The sequence below is a fragment of the Chroicocephalus ridibundus genome, chromosome 2 (assembly GCF_963924245.1).
Source record: "Chroicocephalus ridibundus chromosome 2, bChrRid1.1, whole genome shotgun sequence".
Taxonomy (NCBI): Eukaryota; Metazoa; Chordata; class Aves; order Charadriiformes; family Laridae; genus Chroicocephalus; species Chroicocephalus ridibundus.
The window spans coordinates 5,396,001-5,416,110 of record NC_086285.1 but is presented as its reverse complement, the minus strand read 5'-3'; the positions used below and the strand labels follow the sequence as shown (position 1 = coordinate 5,416,110).

Genomic DNA, 20,110 nt, shown 5'->3' with positions numbered 1-20,110 from the left:
CACAACCATGGTGGGAACAGCCTCTGCTCACCCCCAGGTCTACCAGGGGTGGTGGGGCCCTAGGAGCAACCTATCGCCTCCTTCTCTTGGCAGAGCAATTAAACACGCCTTTTGCTGGTGCCACACTGTGGTAACGACTGCAAATAAGTGACACAGGGGACGTCTGCAGAGGGTTTCTCCCTCCCTCAGCACAGAGCAGTGGTCTTCAGGTTTAGGAGCCACATCTTGACTTTGCGACTTGTCCTGGTTCCAGGGGGGACAGGGTTAATTCTCCCCACCATCTGAAGCTAAACCACAACACAACTGAGCATGTGGTGCAAGAAACAGGTCTGGAAACCTCCCAGGTGCTGCTCTGAAGCTGTGGCTGCGCAACGAACGCCCTCAACTCCATAATAAATGTGCCCAGGGATCACCCTGCACCACCAACCCATGTGTGAGGTTATTTTAAACTAGGAAAAGTGATATCTTGGTATAAACCCTGCATTAGTTCCCAGCCAGGGCTTTTATTCTGCCTCTGCAAACTTGGCCATGTGGGTGGGTGTTTGCCCTCCGTTACTGATCTCAGTGGCCCTTCTCTGGTTGCCAGTGGGGTCCCCATCCTCGAGTCCTTTGGCCACGACGTCCTCCTTTATTTCTGGCTGCAATTATTTCCCCGTGCTGCTCTGCATGTCTGCAGGACGGCTGGTGTTGGCTGCTGGAAGGTTAGGGAGCAACGATGGTCTGCTCTGACTCCTGCTGCGAAGCTGGTGATGGCAAGTCTTATAACATTTAGTGAGATTTTTAGTCCTGTTTTTTTTTAAAAAAAAAAAGCTCTTGGAGGCATGTGAATATATCCAAAATCACAGATTTCATTTACTTGCTTAAAAACCTGAGCTTCTGAGCCTTCCTGTTAGCAAGAAAACCCCCAGCCCCTCTTGAAATGGGGAGCCATATAAGAAATAAAAAAGGAGCAAAAATATGCTTTATATCCCTCCCCCGCCCCCAAATGTCACATTTTTTGTCAGACAGGTTTGATGGAGGCTTGATTCAGGGATTGCTGCACGCTGAAGTCCAGATCCTTGCAGGTTTTGTGTTCCTGGCTCCCACCAAATACTGTGAGATATTCCCAAGGGAGCAGCACCCACAGGACCATGGACCTTTGTGACGGTCACAGCACCCCCATCCCCAAGTGAGCAGGCGTCAGCCCTTCCATCCCTGAATGCTTGATGCTCGCCATCATTGGACCTGCAGGACCTCATAGTCATCAGCATCAGCCTCTGTCTTCACCACGATGATAGGGCTGCTGTGACCACCGATTGGCTCTGCTGGCACACAGGTGGTCGCCAGGTCCTCAGGGGACTCCTCTCCCTCACCAGGAGGGCTTTGCCTCTTGAGGTGGCTCTTCTGGTGCCTCTTGAAATGTCCAACGGTGGTGTAGCTTTGCCCACAGTCGGAACAGATAAATGGACCCCGGAGGGTGTGAGTGACCTGGTGCTTCATGAGGTCGGGGCCTTCTGTGAGAAGCTTTTGCTGCACTGAGGGAACTAGAAGGGCGCATCTCCCATGCGGACCCGCTGGTGGGTAATCAAGATTTCCTTCCTCTTGAAGTCCTTCCCACCTGTGGCACACTTGAATGGCCAGTCCTCAGCTTGGGGGGGCTGGTGGAGCTGGAGTTGGGCCCTGTTGGGAAAGACATGCCCATACTTGCTGCAGCGGTTGGGTTCATACTTGGTGTGGACCCGCTGGTGGGTGATGATAGCAATCTCCTTGCAGAAACCTCTCCCACAGATGGCATACGTGAAGGGCCGCTCCTCACCATGGGGTCCAAGGAGAACTGGGGCTGGTGGTGGCTGGTGGTCTTGCGTGTGGACCTGCTGGTGGGTGGCATCACTGGGGGTCCTCCTGGCCATCACCACCAGCTTTTCCTGCCTAACAGAGATGCTGGGAGGTGGTGATCATGGGAAAATGCCAGCACTGGCTTGAGTTACTCTTCTTTAGATGAAAGCCTATGTTATCTTTCATGAGGGCTGAACCTGAGAAAAAAACAAAACAGGTGTTATTGTCACGGACAACAGGAAAAATCCCCAACAAACAAAAAACTTTTAGTGTGGTAAGCTGTTACGTGGGAAAGAAAATCACAAATAAAAGCCCAGCCAACCTCAGGTAATTCTCGTAAAACCAAAGGCCAAGAGACTGCAAAATCTAGGAAGGGATTGAAGGGGGTGGCTGGAACTGCATGTCACAGGCTGGAGTTTCTCCACATCTCCATGTAGTCACAACAAGAAACTGATGGTTTGGGGGACTGCTCCTGCTGTGTTGATCTCTGAGAAGGAACGAACACCACTTTACCTTCCAGGGAGTGGTAAAGGCTGGCAGTCATAATCATCGAAGACCAAATCGTGGTCATCATCACCTCTAGAAGGAAATCCCTCTCGGTAAAGAGGGATGGGGATGCAGCCAGACCCATTTCTGGAAGATCCCTGGGGTGGTGCAATCCCTGCTCTGAGCCAGGATGGTCAGAACAGGGTCACGGCCAGACATGTCCCATGTGAAGAGTGGTCACAGAGACCATCTGTGCCTCCTTCACTGGCAGAGAGGGACCTTCTGGAACCACACGGAGAAATGTTGAGGCTGAGCAAACAGCTGTTCGTCTCTAGGACATATCAGGTTGTGCTCTCCGGCCTCCAGGCAGCACCAAAATCTCACATCTGTGAAGCAGAACTGTCCGAGTACTGTCTGAGGCTCATCTATCTGCGTGAACCCTGGGGATGCCTCATCCTTTGGCAGGTGCCCATTTATTCCTCTAGAGATTTTGTGTCACATCCACCTTAGTGAGGGGACAGGGACATCTGGGTCACAGCTGCAGTGAGACAGGCTGGAGGCAGAAGTGAAACTCACATCGATGTCCTCAGTTCCTTGTGCAGCACCAGGGCAGATACTGGACCCTCTGCAAGGCTGCTGGGGCTGGTGGCCAGGAATACAACTGAATGGACAGACAAGTCCTCCTGGTGTCCAAGAGGACAGCAAGGACCCAACTGTTTCCCCTGTCCCCTTGCCCTGTGGTTGGACTGCTGAAGGTACAGCTTTGCCTTGGTCCCAGCTTCAATTTGCAGGTTATCACGCCTGACCCATGAAGGGTGTAGCCACCAGCCACCAGCATTATTGACTCATCTGCATGAAAAGTCCAGGCTGAAGAGGAAGCCCATTTGCCATAGACTTTCTTCATGGGAGAACCAGCACCAAACTGCCTCAAGAATTTCTCTGGGGCAGTTCTTGGGGAGGGGTCCCTGATGGTGGTCCAGCCAGACAAAACTCTCTCCTTCCCTGCTCCTTGACTCCCAAGTGCCCCAAAGTGATGAGATGTCCTGAGAAGCCCCTGCCTGACCCCTCAGCTGAGCAAAGGGAACCCTGACCCAGCCATCTCAGCAGGCATCCAGCACCTCTGCTCCTTTCTCTGAGATGTTCTCTGGGGACCTTTCAGTTAGGTTGAGAAAATGATGTTGCTTTTACTTTCTGTGGCAACCAGCTTTTCCAAGCCCAGAGATGACTCCGGGCAAACTTTTCTCTCTGGCTGTTCCATGCTCTGGGCTGTTTTTCACGGAGGTGGCTGCACGTCAGCTCAGCTGCCTGAATTTTGCTTGTGAGACACGTAAATGGGAGGAGCTCCTCAGCTGTTGAGTTGCTCCTTTCACTGGGAGTTACCCCACCACCACCAGCACACAGGCACAGACACAGGCAGGCACAGCGCCTCCTTGCAAGGCAGAAGCTGGACCTATTAACTCATTCCCACCCATGCCTCCATCACTCCTGAAAGCACTTGTGGCACAGATGCCCGAGAAGCATCGGTTTTAGGCAGACTTTAAAGGATGGGTGCCCTTCCCGTCTTGTGCTGCTGTTCCCGCTCCCTGCATTTAGCCAAGCCACCTGCTCCCACGCTGAGCAGGACCAGCTCTACCTCGGACTCCACCGGTCACCTCCAGCCAGGGGAGCAAGACAGATATCTCAGGCAGGATTCAGCCTGAGAAGGACAAGCAAGGTGATTTATCCCAGACGGGGCAGTTTGCTCCACCACAGCCAACCTGGTCAAACACTCCAGCTTCATAGCGGTGGCCCCAACTTCCAGAGATGTCCTGGTGCTGCCCCGGGATGCTGTGGGACACATGCAGACACCAGGGAGGGGTTCAGCCCTGAGCCTCCCATCCTGGCCCCAGCCATTGTACTGACCTGTCTCCCGTCTCCCTCAGCAGCACGTGGGGCTGGAAGCGTCCAAAAGTCATTGGCCAAATTTTCTTATTTCTACCCACTTTGAGCTCTTCTTCTTCTTCTTCCAGCCATGTCGTTCATGCCTGCTGGTGCTGACTCACAGGAAGTCTGTGTCAGTGATGTAAAAACTACCGGGGGAGGAGAGACGGAGAGAGAGGAGCTGGGTGAGGGAGAGAGGGGCTTGGGCGGTAGGAAAGAGCAGCCCCCAAACCTCTTGGGCAGTGGTGGGGGGATGCCCAGCCAGTGCTGCCTCCCTGCCGGTACCCCTGCCTGCTCCCCGCTCAGGAGCTGCCGGGGCTGCTGGATCCTGGGAGCTGTAGCCCTTGGTAGGGAAGCTGCTCGCCCCTTCGCTTTGGAGGATGCCTGCGTTTGGTGGCTGGGGGTTGTTTTAGGCAACACAGTGCCCACACACTGCAGCAGGCTGGAAATAGCTTTTGATTTACCTCCGTTCTCTTTTTTAATTGCTATTTTTCGGTGGCCGAACCACACTGCATTAGCAGTCCCCACTACGTATCTCCGAGCCCTCACTGCGGGTGCTTTCACCCTGTTCATGTGGCTGACCCCCCTTAGAGCTGCACGAGCAAGTAAAGCCATCCTGTTCTCCTCTTCCATCCTATTCTCCACTTCCATCCTATTCTCCTCTTCCATGACCTTTTTTTCTGTGGATCTCAAACCGCTTTGCAATTGGGAAATGCAGTGAGGCGACTTGAAAGAGGACATCTGATGAGATAGTGGCAGAGCCCAGGTCTGCATCCTCTACTAGACACGGTGGAGGGGGTCTCCACCTGGTGGGTCCAAGAAAATTGTTTCCTCCATGTGGCTGAGAGTCTCCTTGTGAGTCTCCAGCTCCCAAGGGAGGCTGGACTGCCTGCTCCCGGGTGCTTTGTAGCAGTGAGTGTCTGGATTGGGCTGTGGCTATAACCAGGAGCACTGATGCCTGCAAAACCCCACACGAAATCCATGGTACTGTGAGTCTGGGTCATGTAGCAGGTCCTGGAGCATTTGGTGGCTGCTAGACATGTGCTAATTCAGGGTGGTGGAAAACCCAAGCCATGTCTCTGAAACAAATGGTGATGTTCCTGGCCACCGGAGCGCAATTTTCTCAACTCATGACTTTACCTGAAGCTTTTAGCCTGAGTCAGAGCTGGAGCCAGGGATGGGTCCCAGGGCAGAGCTGGGTGATGCCATCTTGAATGGAGTTTAGCTGTATGGATGCAAGCCAGCTTGGTGCCCTCAGGGCTGGAGAACTCTCCTTGGCTTGGTGGAATTACTTGTGCAGATATAGACACGGTGCCCAGCTGTTTGTCACTAGCACCTTGCAGGCAGCATCTCGGGTAGTACAGGTTAAAGTGCTGGGGGGGACACACTCTCAGGGTTAGGACTTTGTAAAAAAATAGTAATTTTTAAAAAATGAAATGATTATATGGTAAAAAAGGAGTTCGGCCTGTGTTGGTCATTTCATGTTTGGTGCGCCTTGTGTTTTCTGCTTTCAAATATGTGCTCGCTGGTGTCACTTAGAAGACAAACTGATGTCTCCTGACATCATTATTCAGCTGAAATGAGTCCACAAGTGTTTCAAGGTGTGACATGGGGGAACAGGAAGGAAGGACGAGGGTGTGCAGCTGACATGGGTTGCTTGTGGGATTTTTTTGGCGGGGGGCGTAAGTTCTCACTTCTCCTTCCTCATTTCAGTTCCCGGTCTGGTGCCTATTTTTAGCACCCTTTTCATGATGCTTCTACTTTCTTCAAACCACCACACCGCAAATCTTCTGGGCAAGACATGAAATAAAACTGCACCTCAGTGCCATAGCTGGAGAAAAACCACGTCCCGAGTTGTCATTTATGGAGTAAGTGCTTGAATTGCCCTAGCTCAAGTAAAGAGCAGGAACTGGAGCTTGATATAGAAAGCGCCAAACAGAGGTTGATATCGGGACCCCTGTGTTCAGCTCTGGGCCCCGGCATCTGCTCCTGCTTCAGATAATTTCCAAGTTTTGCCAATGTAAAGGATTACATATTCATTTTTATTTGGAGGACAGGGCATTTGTTTTATTCCCTCTTCCATTCCTGACTGCTACTTTGGTTACCGCCAACCATGGGAATACCACAGGCTTGGTTGCATCCACTACTCTTTCTTGCTCTTGCACTCTTAGAAACATGCATGCCGTTATTTCCATCAAAAGCACTTATACCCCTCACTCATTCACCCATTTTAATTTAAGCACTTAGGAAATCTCAAGAGCCCTTTATTTAAAGCAGACCTGGATGAATATGTGGTAGTATCTGATCTGCTGTCAAACCAAGAGTTTATTCCAGGTAAATCTAAAAAAAATATGTTTTCAACCTTCTTTTCCTGGAAAAAAACCCACAAATCTAAAAAATCTTTTGAATATCTTTTACTCTGACCCTATAATGAAACATTTTGTTTTAGGATAGAGTTGGCTCCTTGTAAGGGAAATAAAAGCACCTCCAACCTACCAAAATGTAAAGCTTGCATTTTTTTTTTGAAGTAAGAAGATTGAAAACATTTCAAAAGTTTTTGCTGGGTTTACAAATAGATGTCCTGATTTTCCCCTTTTCTGTCAGCTTGAAGAATTCACAAATTCGTAGCAAAATGAAAAAAAAAATCCAGAGGACTGGAAACTTCCATCCCTCCTTTACATTTAAAAATGCTTCTTGACCCCTTTCCAGCTTATGGTCAAAGAGGCTGCCTTGGCTGGGATTCGGTTCAGAGTTAGGATGCTCAAATTATGCACCTAAATTCAAGTGTCTCCAAATTATACTGATGGGAAGAGGAGACAAGTGCTTTAACCCCAGTTTAACCCACCGTAGCCTAAGCCATGACACTGCCGAGGACCCAGAGCCATTTCCAGGAAGGCAGGTGGAGCTGGGATGTCAGCGATGCTCCCACACATCCGGAGCTCGATGACAGTCCTTGGCCACACCACCGTGCAAGAGGGTCTCTGGAGGAGCCTGACCCACTCTTTGGGGTGGTGCTTCTTAACCAGAATTAAATACTTGTAGACAACTGGATGAGGGATTCAGATTAGCAGAGCTGCACACGGAAGCATGTGGGTATAGAGGGAATACTCAGACTGCCCAGATGTATAACGCTACAATTACATACCTGCTGTCCCAAATTCCCCTGCAGACTGGGGCTGAGATCTGGGAATCGTCTTGCTGGGGGCAGCAGGATACCTTCTGTCCTCAAACTCAGCGTCTGGCTGACCGTGCTGGGATGCAGTGCTAGCACAGACCTCCACAGCCCTCTGCCCCTTCCCGTGCCGGGGACCTGGCTATCAATTTTTGGAAAGCAAGCAGAGCGGAGTTCAGCAATATTAGGCCGTGCATTAGCAGCTGAGCTGCTTTGAGACCCCGGCATCTGCAAGTAATTTTGTGAGCAGAAAGGGGGCCCCTTACGCTGAGCTAAAGTGGGATCAGGCTTATTATTATTAGGGTGGAGACGTTAAAATGAAAAGCACGCTGCTGTTTTCTTTGCTGCAGACTTTGTCCGATATTTAACAAGAAAGGAGGTAAGAGATGCCCCATTCTGACAGACAACTAATGGCAGGGTGTCCTGGTTAATTCATCCCTGGGAAACACGGCGGTACTTAGCATAAGCATAAAACCCAAAGCAAATACACTCAAGGAACATTCCATGAGGACTGGGAAATACCCCCTGGAAATGTTGCCTGGAATATGTTCTCCTATTGATGAGAAATATTTCCAGGCATCAGAGAATCTCTCCCTCCCCTTTCTCCCTCCCTGCTGACTCCCAGTGTCAGTGTCGCAAAGGACAGTGACAGTGAATGTCCCAGCTGCAGGGACAGCCCTCTCCAGCCCCGTTTACCTTACCTCCACAAAGAGTTTCTCAAGCAGACAAGGTCTTGGCGAAGGCAATCCAAGCCTATCTTCCTCAGGAGTGCAGGCATCCAGGACTGCCTCTTCCCCGGCTTCATCCATCCTCCGTGGGACCGAAGTGCTGAGCCACAGGAAGACCCCGTGAAAGGTTTGCAAAAACCACCCAGAAAAAGAGGAGATAAAGGAGCTCAAAGGGAGGGAGACAGACAGTGGTGCAGCAATTGAGCTCCTAGAACATCTGGGATAGGTGAGTCTGCTGTCCCTGGGAGCATCCCTCTTGCCCAGGACCATGAAAGGGACATGCCAGCAGACTGGAAAAGCAAAGGATGAACCTCTACAGGTCCTGCTTGGACGAGGAGCTCCCCATGTCCTGTCCTCCTGGGCTTTAACAGAGACAAGTAATAATGGACATCTATGGAGTCTGGAGCAATTTCTACCATACATCACTTTATGGACAGGAGGAAAGTCTCAGAGTTCATCTGTGCTCCACTTGTGCCTCTAAGATGCTGCTGCCTGCAGAGTGAGCAAAGGAATGCTGACCTGTGATTCATTTTCCCATCTTTCCTGTTACATCCATAGGGCTGAGGGGGGTGTGTGTGATTTTGGGTGGTCCATCCAAGGCAAATCATCACAAACTCCTTAGCTTCGGATCACACCTGAAGCCTTAGCCAGGGACGGAGGCAGGCGTGCAGGGGGCTGGTCAGAGGGTGTTGCCACTAACGATCAGCTTGTAGCAATGGCCACGCATGGGCTGACGCTCAGGAAAGGAGCTCTCCTGGTTTATCTGTCCTTCCTGCCCTTCAGCTCCTGCGCACGGACGCAGGCAGAGAGGCTGACAGGTGCTTTTGGGAACACCACGGTATCTGCGTGCCCATGCAGCAGCCCCTCTCTCTCTCCTGAGGTGCCCCCCGACAGCCCCACACACCCTGTCCCTGTGTCGGGGATCAGTGAGGGATGGCTGCTCCCCGTGGGGTGGGGAGCCATGGGGAGCCCTGCGCAAGCAGTGCCATGGGGTGCAGCCTCTCAGGGGCCGTACGCAGCAGGCAGAAGCTCCATCCGGGGTTGGTGGGGGCCATTAAGGCTTACTGGTGCCTTCAGGACCCCATTGCTCAGCCCAGGAAAACAACAGCAGGAGACGCTTTGAAGAGAAGAGCAAGAACCGCTCATTCCTCCCTCACCCTGCCACGAGAAGCAAATGGAGTCATCAACCGCGTCACCCAACATTGAGCTTTATTGTAGCCTGAAGTCATTGATTATAAATTAACAATACAAACAGGCAAACCTGTGAGTAAGATTCGATTTGGATCTAACACTCTCCCACAGGGAAGCCCAGGTTCTTGTGGTGTTTCCCAGGCTCTGCGTCTCTCCTTCACGGTAGATGTGATGCACAACCCATTTTTGCCATCTGATTAGAGACTTTACAGCCACCTCTTCCATATTTCACGTTCCCCCCTCCTCTCTCTGTTCTTCAACCTACCCCAAGATAGTTAAAGCTATTATAAGTTAACTCAATCTAAGTAACACATTCTTTGTCGTGAGGTTTTTCTACTTCTTTGCCCATCTGCTCTGATGGGGAAGTTCTGGGTCCTGCAATGTTGGCTGAATAAGTGTGTGCCCTTGACTATGCACGATGCACTGCAGCTCATCGATGCAGCAAAAAGGGTCTTGGTAACCTCTGCCTGCAGCCCTAGGCTAACACCATGAGCAGTGACCACGAATAACTATTTTTTAGGGCTGCTTAGCTTGTAGTTCACAAGATCAACATTTAGTTTCCTCTCGTAAGTCCTTTCTCCCCAAAGCGAGCTCCCATCAGTGCTGTTCTCAGGTCTCCTGCAGGGACTGGCTTTCTGCTCTGCAGACGTGTCTAAGAGCAGGTGAACTTCAGCACAGGTACAATGATGGCTAATTCTTGCATGACTTCAAAACCCTGTGGCCCTCCTAGCATAAGTTGTTCTCTACGGTCAGACCCTCACTGTTGAGTCTGCTCTGTTCCTCAGAGGCCAACGCACGTAAAGAAACAAGAACAGTCTGTATCTTATTCCACTTGCAAGGCATTTTATCCCATTTTTCAGAGGATGAAAAAGGAGAAAATCTCGTGACTTGGCAGGGAAGGATCTCCACGTCTCTGCCTCCTACTTCTGCCTTCGGTTTGCAGTGACTTGGAGGAGGTTGGTGTCTTTGAAACAGCAGCTCCCCAGGGAAGATGCCAGACAGAAGCAGAAAAGACAGAAATCAGCTTGGGGTGCAAAAACAGAGTAAACAGCAGGGCTCTGCAATGTCCCCATGGGCCAGCAGTCCTTTTGCAAAGGGCAGCAATAGGCTGTAATCGTCTCCCGTGCAATTAGCAGAGAGCTACAGGCCTGCACTGCCCACCTCACCCTCCCCGTTGCAGGGGCCGCTCTCGTTTTCAGGCTAATGCTGGCCCTAGAAAAGGAGATCACAGGTCTTTCTATGCCCTTGTTTAGAAAATCTGCAGGTGGGAAATAGTCAGAAGCTTCAGTCCTTTGAGGCAGATCTCTCACGTTTCCTTTGTTCCAGCACAAGAAATCACGTTCAAGGAAGGAACCGTGCTTTGGGTCAGGAGATGTGGACAGTGGCTCCAAGCGTGTCTTGGCTACAGGCAGTTCAGGTTGATAACCTGGTCCCCTGTGGTGCTACCTGGTTGCATCACTTTGGCCCTGGATGTGATGAGAGGTAGCTAAGGTGGTAGTCGTGGTGAGTAAATACTCATTCCCCATGGAGGTTGCTAGTGTCCATAAACCGTGTGTAGAAGTATGTGATACTGAGTGGCCTGTTGCTCACCCAGTTTTCACCCTGGTCTTTCTCCTCTCCTCAGTCCCCATCTGCGGTGACACCAGGCTCCCTGCAGCCTGGGATTCTCGAAGAAGTTCTCATGGGAACTATCACGTTCTGAAAGGGCAAGTAAACATCCCAAGGCACTTATGTTGGAGCAGATGTTTGCTCTGGCTCCAAAGACCCTCTCTTTCCCACCATACCAGAACATGCTGAGCGCCAATCTGCTCCACTCGTCCCTTCGAAGCATGGAATATGCACTCTTGCTCAAGTGCTCCCCAACACAGCCTGTCTCCATCTCTCCTCCAGACATGTCATGCTGAATGCTGGAGACAGAACTGATGCTGAGATGATAGACACAGATAGTCAACGAGTCAACGAGGTGATCAAAAAAAGTCCCACAGCCAAATCCCTCCTGAAATCCACAGAAACAATGTGCATGGCTGGAAATAGGACAGCAATTACCTCAAGACAAGGCCTATCTGACCCAGTGTGCAAGACCAGAAGATTTCTTTATAAAAGTCATCAGAGCGTGGATGTCTCTTCTTCACTTTGATTTAACTCCATTGGTTTCAGCTTGACCACGCTGAATTTACTGTATAGACCCAAAGACAAAATCAGACCTTGTGGGGCACCCTTTTCACCTGGTGACTGAGACTGCTCAGTGAAGGCTTACAGATGTGGTTTTCTGCATAAAATGTGTGCAGTGGAGAATGGGGCAATGATTTGCATTCTAAGCATTTTATTATTATCTGGGAGCCCTTTTAATGGATTTAGGGAGTGTGGGAAAGCAACGGAAGCTCGGCAAGGAGGATTGTAAATATGCCCAAGTGACTCGCACCTGGGGTACTGGAAAACACATATATCACACTAATTGTTATTCAGTCTCAGGTGCTTGCAGGAAAAACACTTGCACTTAGATGACATAAGTCTGTGATGGACTCAGGGACACCTTATCCAGCCGCTTGAGAATCCTGGCCTGTTGTTGAAGAAGATCAAAGCATAGTGGGAAAACAATGCCTGTTTGAACCCTTTAAATACCAGCAAGAACAGGGAGTCCGCGTGTGCTCTCGCTAACAAGGACTCTCTCGCTGCCAAGGACTCTTGCTAACAAGGACTCCCTCTCGCTCCGCGGTGCCCACGGCCCCTGCTTGCGTGCCTCTGCCTGGGTGTTGCTTTGGAGATCCCCTGGTCTGTGAGGTATCGAGATTAAACTTGTTCTTTGCCTTTCACCCATGGTTTTACGGTTGTTCCTGCGTCCTGCCTGCATCAGCTCAGACAGGGAGAAAAAGATGAAGGCTATTTTGCTACTGGGAAGGGTAGGGAGTAAGGATTTGGCTTTCTTCAGTCCACAGATAATCCATTTTGAGTCTAGGAGCTGGGATTATTCTGTAGTCTTGATTCAAACCCAACACAACCATCAGCAGCACACACCAGAGTTAGCAGCCCGAACTATCTGCAAGTCATCTCTTTGGAGGTGCCTTGAGGAAGTCACAGTGTAGTGTCCCAGGCAGATCCTGGTGGTACCCAAGGAAGACTCCCTTTGTGCTTTGAGCATTGTGCTGCCACAGGTGGGACACTGAGGGTGGAGTTTAGCTCATGGATGAAAACACCCATACTTAGGGCATTGTTTCAGTTTCTCATACCGTGGTGTCTGGTGCCATTTGAGATGCCCTAAGATGCCCTTCCTGGCCACCAATTGCTCATCCATAAAGGTCAAGGCCTCCCATTAGGCCTGTGTCCTAGCCCTATGCAGACACCTTAGGCCGCTTCACACGATACCTACGTGTGGGTCACTGATGGGACCCCTGTGGTCAGTATGTGGTGGTGTGAGCTCTCAGCCCAGTCGGTGGAGACCTACTCAACACAGTCAGCAGAGCCTGGAGGGCTCTTCACCAACAACACCCATTTGGTTACCACTGGTATGCATCTTGCCCTGGCATTGTTCATCTGCTTCGTCATGGACAGAATGTACTGTGGTTCTCTCACTGTTAGCTCATGAAAAAACCAACCAACCAGAAAAGAGGCTCGCTGTTTCTTTTTTTCTTTAAATATTTTATTGAGGAGATATTACAAACTATCAGTCCTGATTTTCCCCAGAAGCTGGGACATCCACACTGGCCGTGCTCAACGGTGAGAGACCCAGTGATGTCCAGGAAAACTACTGACATTGACTCACTGCACTCTTTATGTGCAGGGACACAATAATACAACTGGCAAACCTCTCGTTCCTGTTCCCCTTACTGGTAAAAATCTCTACAGCCCTACGTCAGGCTAATGAAAGGGAAATAACCGTCAGCCATCTGGTGATTACTTTCTCATTGAAGGGCTCTGCTATACCTCTGCCCCTCAGCGCGCCTAACAGAGGCTGTTTTGCTTCGTCCCTTAGGCTGCCCTCAAACATCCTAAGCTTATTGTTTTCCCCTATACGTCTGTCTTTTCTGCTCCAGAAATGAATCTCCACCCGGTCAGAGGGACTTGAGAGGACGCTTCATATCAACCAGTTTGCCTACAGGTTATAGGCCGGGGCTTGGATAGATGGAGACAGAGATAGGCTCCTTCAGATGCTGTCAGAGCTTGCTCTGCTGTTTGGAATCATATCCTGGGCCTGATTACACCAAAGGCTGAGGAAGTCTAAACACCAAAATTACTCTGTGCTTCTGGGGTTCGGCAGTTGTGCTCCGTGTTGGGCTTGAGTCATCACAAGAAAACACCTCCACCCAGTGGGGTCCAAGTAGCTGGTAAAGGCAAAGCTCAAACACAATTTTCCCTGTTCCCTTCCTTCCCTCCATGCCTCAGTTTCCCTGCCTGGAGAGTGGCTGCTCCAAGTAGGCAGTACAGATAACCATCAGCCTGGGCTTGAAGCACCACAGCAGGTAGTTGCCCCACATCATGCTGCAGACTTTCAGACGCCTCCAAGAGGCATCTGCCTCCATCTGCAACATGGCCAGGGAAAAGGAGGAGGTGTGTGTCTCAGGGATGGCGAGAGGGTGTCTTTTCCTGGACAAAGCCAAAGAGGTAGAGCTACCTTTTCACCATGGAACACTTTTCTACTTGTCTCTTGTACTCCACATTTTACAGCAACACAATGAACCCTAATATGCGTCTTTGCTCTGCAGTGCCCAGGAGGCCACATAGCAGTTGGTGCAGAGAAATCTTGGGGAGTGGCTCAGGGGATTGTGGATTCCCTCCACATCTCCACTTCACCAGGGTCTTTCAAGACACAAAGATCCATCTGACTTGGGAACACTCAAACAAAATCATCAGCTGTGAGAATAAAGGCTGCTGAACTGTCCATGCTTTTGAGTAGCTGCACAGTCTGCTTTACACCAGGGAGAGGAAGGAAAAACATCCCAACAAGGAAAGATTTTCCAGTTCTCTAATCCATAAAGTCTGAAGATTTTTTCAACTATTCCTGCTTCTTGGTTTGAATTCCCTAAAAAAAGTCAATATCCCACCAAGAGCTTGACAGGTAGGGAAGGAGGTGACTGAGAACCAGCACCAGTGTCAGCTCAAGCTGGTGAAAACACCAATGCCTCTGGGACTTGTGGTGGCAAAGCCGCCTGCTCATCAGAGATGTAAAACTCCATGCTAAGAAAAGCCACTCTCATTTACGTCCGCACAGTGGGGTTGTGGGGGCAAAAGCCAGAATACAATCTGCCGGCCTCTGGGCTAGCTTTGGAAAAACAGTCACTGATTTTGCATAACTTACTTTTAGGGACCTGGTTTAAGCCAATCTGGGAGCCTGCTTTGGGGGATTCAAGGCTTAAAACCCTGGTCTGGCTGGCAGTAGTTTATCCCAATACCACCCAGTTGACTAGAGTCCGTCAGCCCAGTAGGATCAAGGTGTGGATCAGAGCTACAGGAGGGGGAAGAAGACAGTTGGCCCTTGCTTTAACCCTTGCCTAGATGGAAGTGGTTCCCTTCAATTTTCTCAGAAACACGGCAATATAATAAAAATAAATCCTACCTGGTCCTCCTGGCTACGTATTGCCCACAGAAGACAATTTTGGCATACACAACTTTGGCAGGCTTCAGAGGCACAAGCATACCGTTAGGAAGGATGCCAAGCTCTTATCCCTGCATCTCCAAGTGCTCTGAGGAGGCTTGGCTCTCCAGCCCCATCTCATAGCTGTGAGCAGGTGGTACCCTGAGGGTTGTACTCTGAAAACAGCAGCAGAGGACCAATTTCCATCAATACTCTGTCCCCTCAGGTTGACCTCCCCACCCCCAGATACTGCACACATAAGGCCGGCAGAGTTTGTCTCCATCATTCCCCTTTCCCAAAGGACTTTCCCCCAGAAGCAGGCACCAGACCCCCTCAGCTCTCCTCTTCACTCTTCATGGTGGCCAGAGCTGTCTGCTCAGTGTGGTGGGGTTCACCGCCGGTCCTTGTGGCCTCCCCCTGTTTTGCACAGGGAGCAGTTCCTTCCCGTGTGTGGATTTTCTGATGCCTCCTCAGGTACTTTTTCAGCCGGTAGCGCTTCCCACACACCCCACACTTGTAGGCCCCACCTCGGGAATGGAGAAGCTGGTGTTTAATAAGATGACGCTTCTGAGGGAAGCATTTCCCACACTTGGTGCACTTGCAAGGCCCCATGCGGACATGGATTGTTTGGTGCCGGAACAGGTTGGCCTTCTGGTTGAAGGTCTTCTCGCACTCAGGGCACTGGTAGGGCTCCTCCTTGGTGTGAATCCTCTGATGCCGAACCAGGTTTGACCGCTGGGTGAAGCTCTTCCCACACTCGGTGCATTTGAAGGGCTCACTCATGTGGACTCGCTGGTGGCAGATCAGCTTGCGGTTCATGCGGAAGCTCTCCCCGCACTCGCTGCACTTGTACGGCCCCTCGCTCGTGTGAATCTTCCTGTGTCTGGTCAGGTTTGATTTCTGATTGAAACTCTTCCCGCACTCAGGGCAGGGGAATATCTGTCCGCCCTTGGGAGCTCCTTTTGCTGAGGGATCTTTCTTGGACACAGATTTCTCCTCGTTCTCCAGCATCTCCTCTTTGGTAGGCTGATAGCATTTCTTCTGCTTCCTCTTTGGGCTCTGGCTCTCGTGGTGGTTGGCCTCCACACCAGGTTCCTCTTTAATTTGGATCCCCTGGATAGCACCGAGGTTTGACTTCTGCCCATAATACATCCCAAATTCAATGCTTTCCTGTGGTTCTTCCTTCATATGGAGCACCCAGTTACTGGCTATAGGGACTTCCCGATCATACTGCCCATCAGCATCTTCCTTCTTAAACCGTCTCCCCTGACCCATCAGTGGCATCTTTGGATCCAAGAGCTTTCCATAGTCCGGGTTTTCTGGTGGCTCTTCCTTGATGTGAAGTTTCTGGCAGGCTATCGCAGTAATGTTTGCTGTGTCATCAGTGGGTGGGTCTGTTTGCTCCTTTATCTGGATTTTCCAAGGAGGGCTTTTTGGATTAGATGGGTTTCTAGGTATGCTGCACCCCTGGGCTACATTGCCTTCCCGGGACATATTCTCCAACATATTGTCCTCTGACATAAAGGCAAAATCAGGCTCCTCTTTAATCTGGATGACCTGGAGAGACACACCATTGATGCGTCCCTCAAGTAGCTTTTGCTTAGCATGGTTCCTCTGGTGGACGTTGAAATACCGCTTGGTGCTCAAGCTCTTCCCACACTCCGTGCAAATGAAAGGTCCCCCGCGGAGGTGTATCTTCTGGTGGGCCAGCAGTGTGGCACTTTGTCCAAAGCACCTGCTGCAGTCAGGGCATTTGAAGGGCTTCTCTCGCTTGTGGATCTCCTTGTGGGCCGTGAGCGTCCCCTTCTTCACAAAGCTTTTCCCACACTCGGTGCAGGCGAATGGCCTCTTCTCTCTGTGGGTCCGCATGTGGATGTTGAAGTAGATCTTTGTGCTCAGGCTCTTGCCGCACCGAGCACAGAGGTAGGGACCACCCTTAGCGTGTGTCTTCTGGTGGGCGGCCAGGCATATCTCCAGGCGGAAGCAGCGCCCGCACTCCCCACAGCAGAAGGGCCTCTCTCCTGTGTGGATGCTCTGGTGGGTCGCAAGGTGGCCCCGGGTGGTGAAGCGCCTCCCACACTCCCTGCAAGTGAAGAGCTCCTCTGCCGTGTGGATCCGCTGGTGTCTCTTCAGGTTTCCCTTCTTGCTGAAGGATTTGCCGCACTCCTGACACGGGTGGGTCTTTAGCACCACGCGCTTAACCAAGTCCTTCATGGCAGCAGTGCCTTGCACCCAGTGGTGCATGGTGGGGCTGCCAAGCAGCCGGCAGGTACAAAAAAGCCACAGCGTTATGGGGATGGACTGTCTGGGCGGATACAAAGACCATCAGGACACACACATTAAAGTGTGCTGCAATGGATGCACTTTGCTCCCCGTAAGGGAATGGGTGCTGCTGCTGTACGCCAGCTCTGGGCCCACAAGGAGTGTGCGGTCTTCCTCATTTCTCAGCCTCCTTCCACCTCAGCTTGCAGATGCAATGTCTGTAACTCCACCTCCTGCCTCCTCTGATCTGGCATTCCTGGAGACTCGGATAGCCGGCCTGAAAAAATAAAGGAAAATTATTAAGTCATTATTTCTTCTCCACCTCCTGTGTTCGCTGTGTAAACACAACGGGTGGCACCTTGGCTGCTCCATGGGAGACTGAACCTGAGACCTTTGAAGCCACAGGCTCGCCTGGACTCCAACAGAGAGAGCAGGAACAGGCTCATTTCCCCTGGCGATGGGGGGACCTGTGACACGCTCACTGCTGCGGTGACACGGAGGTTTCGGCTCTACTATTGCTGCACTAGTGATTGACTCTCAGAATAGTCCTCTGTCCTTGACCAAGAAGATTTATAAGTAAATCAGTTAATCAATTAATGCACTTTGCCGTAATTGCTGTAATTAGACCCATTTTTGATGAGTGACTGTGCAGCAACCAAAATCCCCCAAACCTAGAAGAAAACCAAACTGTGTACCATTCGCAAAACTGGGATGTGCTGCTCTGTACCGGCAGACCTCCATGCACAGGGGAAGGAAGTGGTGTCCTCGGTGGGCAGTGGGAGAGGTGAGATGCAGAAATCTGAAGTGACTTTGCCCTCCTCAAGAGGGTTCAACTGACAGCCGGATCAGGGTCCTATGTATTTCCATTAGAAAAATAACCAACAAACAAACAAAAAACAGGGCCAACAGAGATGTGAGCAACGTCTCCTAGCAAGACAGTGAGTTGCAACATGGAAAAGAGCCAGAAAGATGACAGGGAGGAAGACAGTGGTGCTGGAGATGACTGTCAACAAGAGTATGCGTGGCTGGGCAGGCTTTTACTGGTGGTACTGATGGCTGAAGGTGCTGCTGACAAAATCACCAGTTATGGGGCAAGCTGCCAGGGAGGACACAAGCTGTCAATGAAATCGGTCCCTGGTGGTCTGGGTGACTGGGAAGGCTGCGGGTGAGAAGATGAGTCCCTGGGGAGCCTGTCACTGAGGTGCAGAGGGCTGGGGAGGGGGGATGCCATGGGTCAGGGGACAAGCTATGGGACATGTGGAGCATAAACATCCAAGAACAACTGGGACGCAGAGTTTGGAGCTACAGAGGAGAGGTCCAGTTTGGAGCTCCTCCTACAGTTTGGAGCTCCTCAGAGGAGAGAGGTCAGGGTGGTGAATGAAGTGGGCAGCTATTTCAGATTTCAGAGGGCAGTTATAAGAGGGAAACTGACTTCAGATTTAGTCGCGTCACTTGTGTTTCCCCTTCAGCTGACCCATCTGGATCCCCACCGATGCTGGTGAGGGCCACCACCGAAGCACAACGGTGATCCTGTCCAAGCTGGATTTTCCACGCTAATACAGAGGAACCACAGGAAAACAAAAACAAAAAATAAAACCCCAGCTACCTGCAAAATTGTACTGAGCCAGGGGAGAGAAAACACACCCACTTGGAGCAGGACGTGGGTTTAGTGTCAGCCTGTGACAGACCCCCTCCCTGGGTGGGGGGGCAGCTGTGTGACACCTACACCAGCTTTTAATTCAGCAGCCAAAGCCTCAGCGTCGGCCAGGCTGGGAAGAGGACTCAAAAGGGTTCAACAGTGTATTTTTACTGAGGAAGGTGATTAACCCCCTGAGCGGGTAGTGGATTTAGCCTCCCCCCACCAAGGACCCTCCTGCCAGGTCTGGCCGATGCTGAGGGGACGCAGCCAGAGTGGGCGCCGGGTCGCTGCCGTGTCCATGGCCTCTCTCCTCGCCACGGATGCTTGCACTGGTCCCCCAGAGCAAACAACTCGCTGGCAGCAAGGTTTCAATTGCCACTGGGTTTTGGCAAAAAGGAACAAATCCCTGAATTCAGATCTGGGTAAAAGAAGAAATTCCTGCCTACTTTCTTCCTTTAATAATTTTTTTTTTTTTTTTTTCACTATCCAGATCCTACAGATCCAAAATCCTGCTTTTTTTCCCAGCTCCGCAACCCAGGTTTGAATCAAGGGCAGAACCAGATGCCAGGGAGTCGTGGATTGGTCTTTTATTTGGGCTACCGGGGCAAATGAAGGGCGGTTGGCGGAAAGCATCTTACCTGAGCCGACCATCAATCTCCGGCTGGCATTTCTCTCCGCCGGGGCCGCCTCAGCGGCACAACCGTCTTTGCCACTTGGCTGCAAGTTGTGCTGCAGCCGCAGCTGGGCTGACCTAAAGGAAGTCTGTGGCCGGAGCAGTGAGAGCTACCGGAGGAAGGGTGAAGCGGAGCAAAGACAAAGAGCGAAGGCTGGCGGCGCCGGGGGAGGGCAGGGGGATGCTCGCCACTCGCGCTCCCGGGAGGGATTTTCTCGCCACCGCCAAGGTGCTGGCGGGAGGGCGGGGAGGGAGAGGAGGGGAATTTCTCCCCGATGTGTCTTTCTTCTGCACCGCTAGATCGGTGGGAAGCTGGAAGGGTCCCCGGCTCGCACTGCCTTCTGGGAATTGTAGTTCTTCCCACCAGCTCTGGTCCTCCGTCCTGCCCTCGCTGCCCTGGCAGCCAGTGGGTCAGGATCGGGCCATTTCTCTCCTGCCCCAGCTGAGAGCAGTTTTTTTTTGTTTGGTTGGTTGGTTTGTTGGTTTTTTTTGGTTTTGTTTTTGTGGTTTTTTTTTTGTTGTCTTTTTTTTTTTTTTATTTGGCAAAGGAAAGCATCCCTCAGTGCTGCAAGCATCCTTCTTCCCTCCCAGGCTGTCTGTCTGGGACCTGCTCCAGGAAGCGTCAGGAGAGGGAAGATGCATTTCAGGGAGTATT

At 51.2% G+C, this 20,110-nt stretch overlaps 1 protein-coding gene across 1 annotated transcript; it reads right to left on the bottom strand.

The window, feature by feature from the left end:
• Positions 1-9,328: 9,328 nt before the first annotated feature.
• On the bottom strand, positions 9,329-19,721 carry LOC134511010 (zinc finger protein 260-like). Its single transcript, XM_063324319.1, has 2 exons — positions 19,421-19,721; positions 9,329-17,420 (listed from the first exon to the last, which is right to left on the bottom strand). Exon 2 carries the CDS (start codon positions 17,123-17,125, stop codon positions 15,215-15,217), a length of 1,911 nt encoding a protein of 636 aa, XP_063180389.1. The 5' UTR covers positions 17,126-17,420; positions 19,421-19,721; the 3' UTR covers positions 9,329-15,214.
• Between the last annotated feature and the right edge of the window lie 389 nt (positions 19,722-20,110).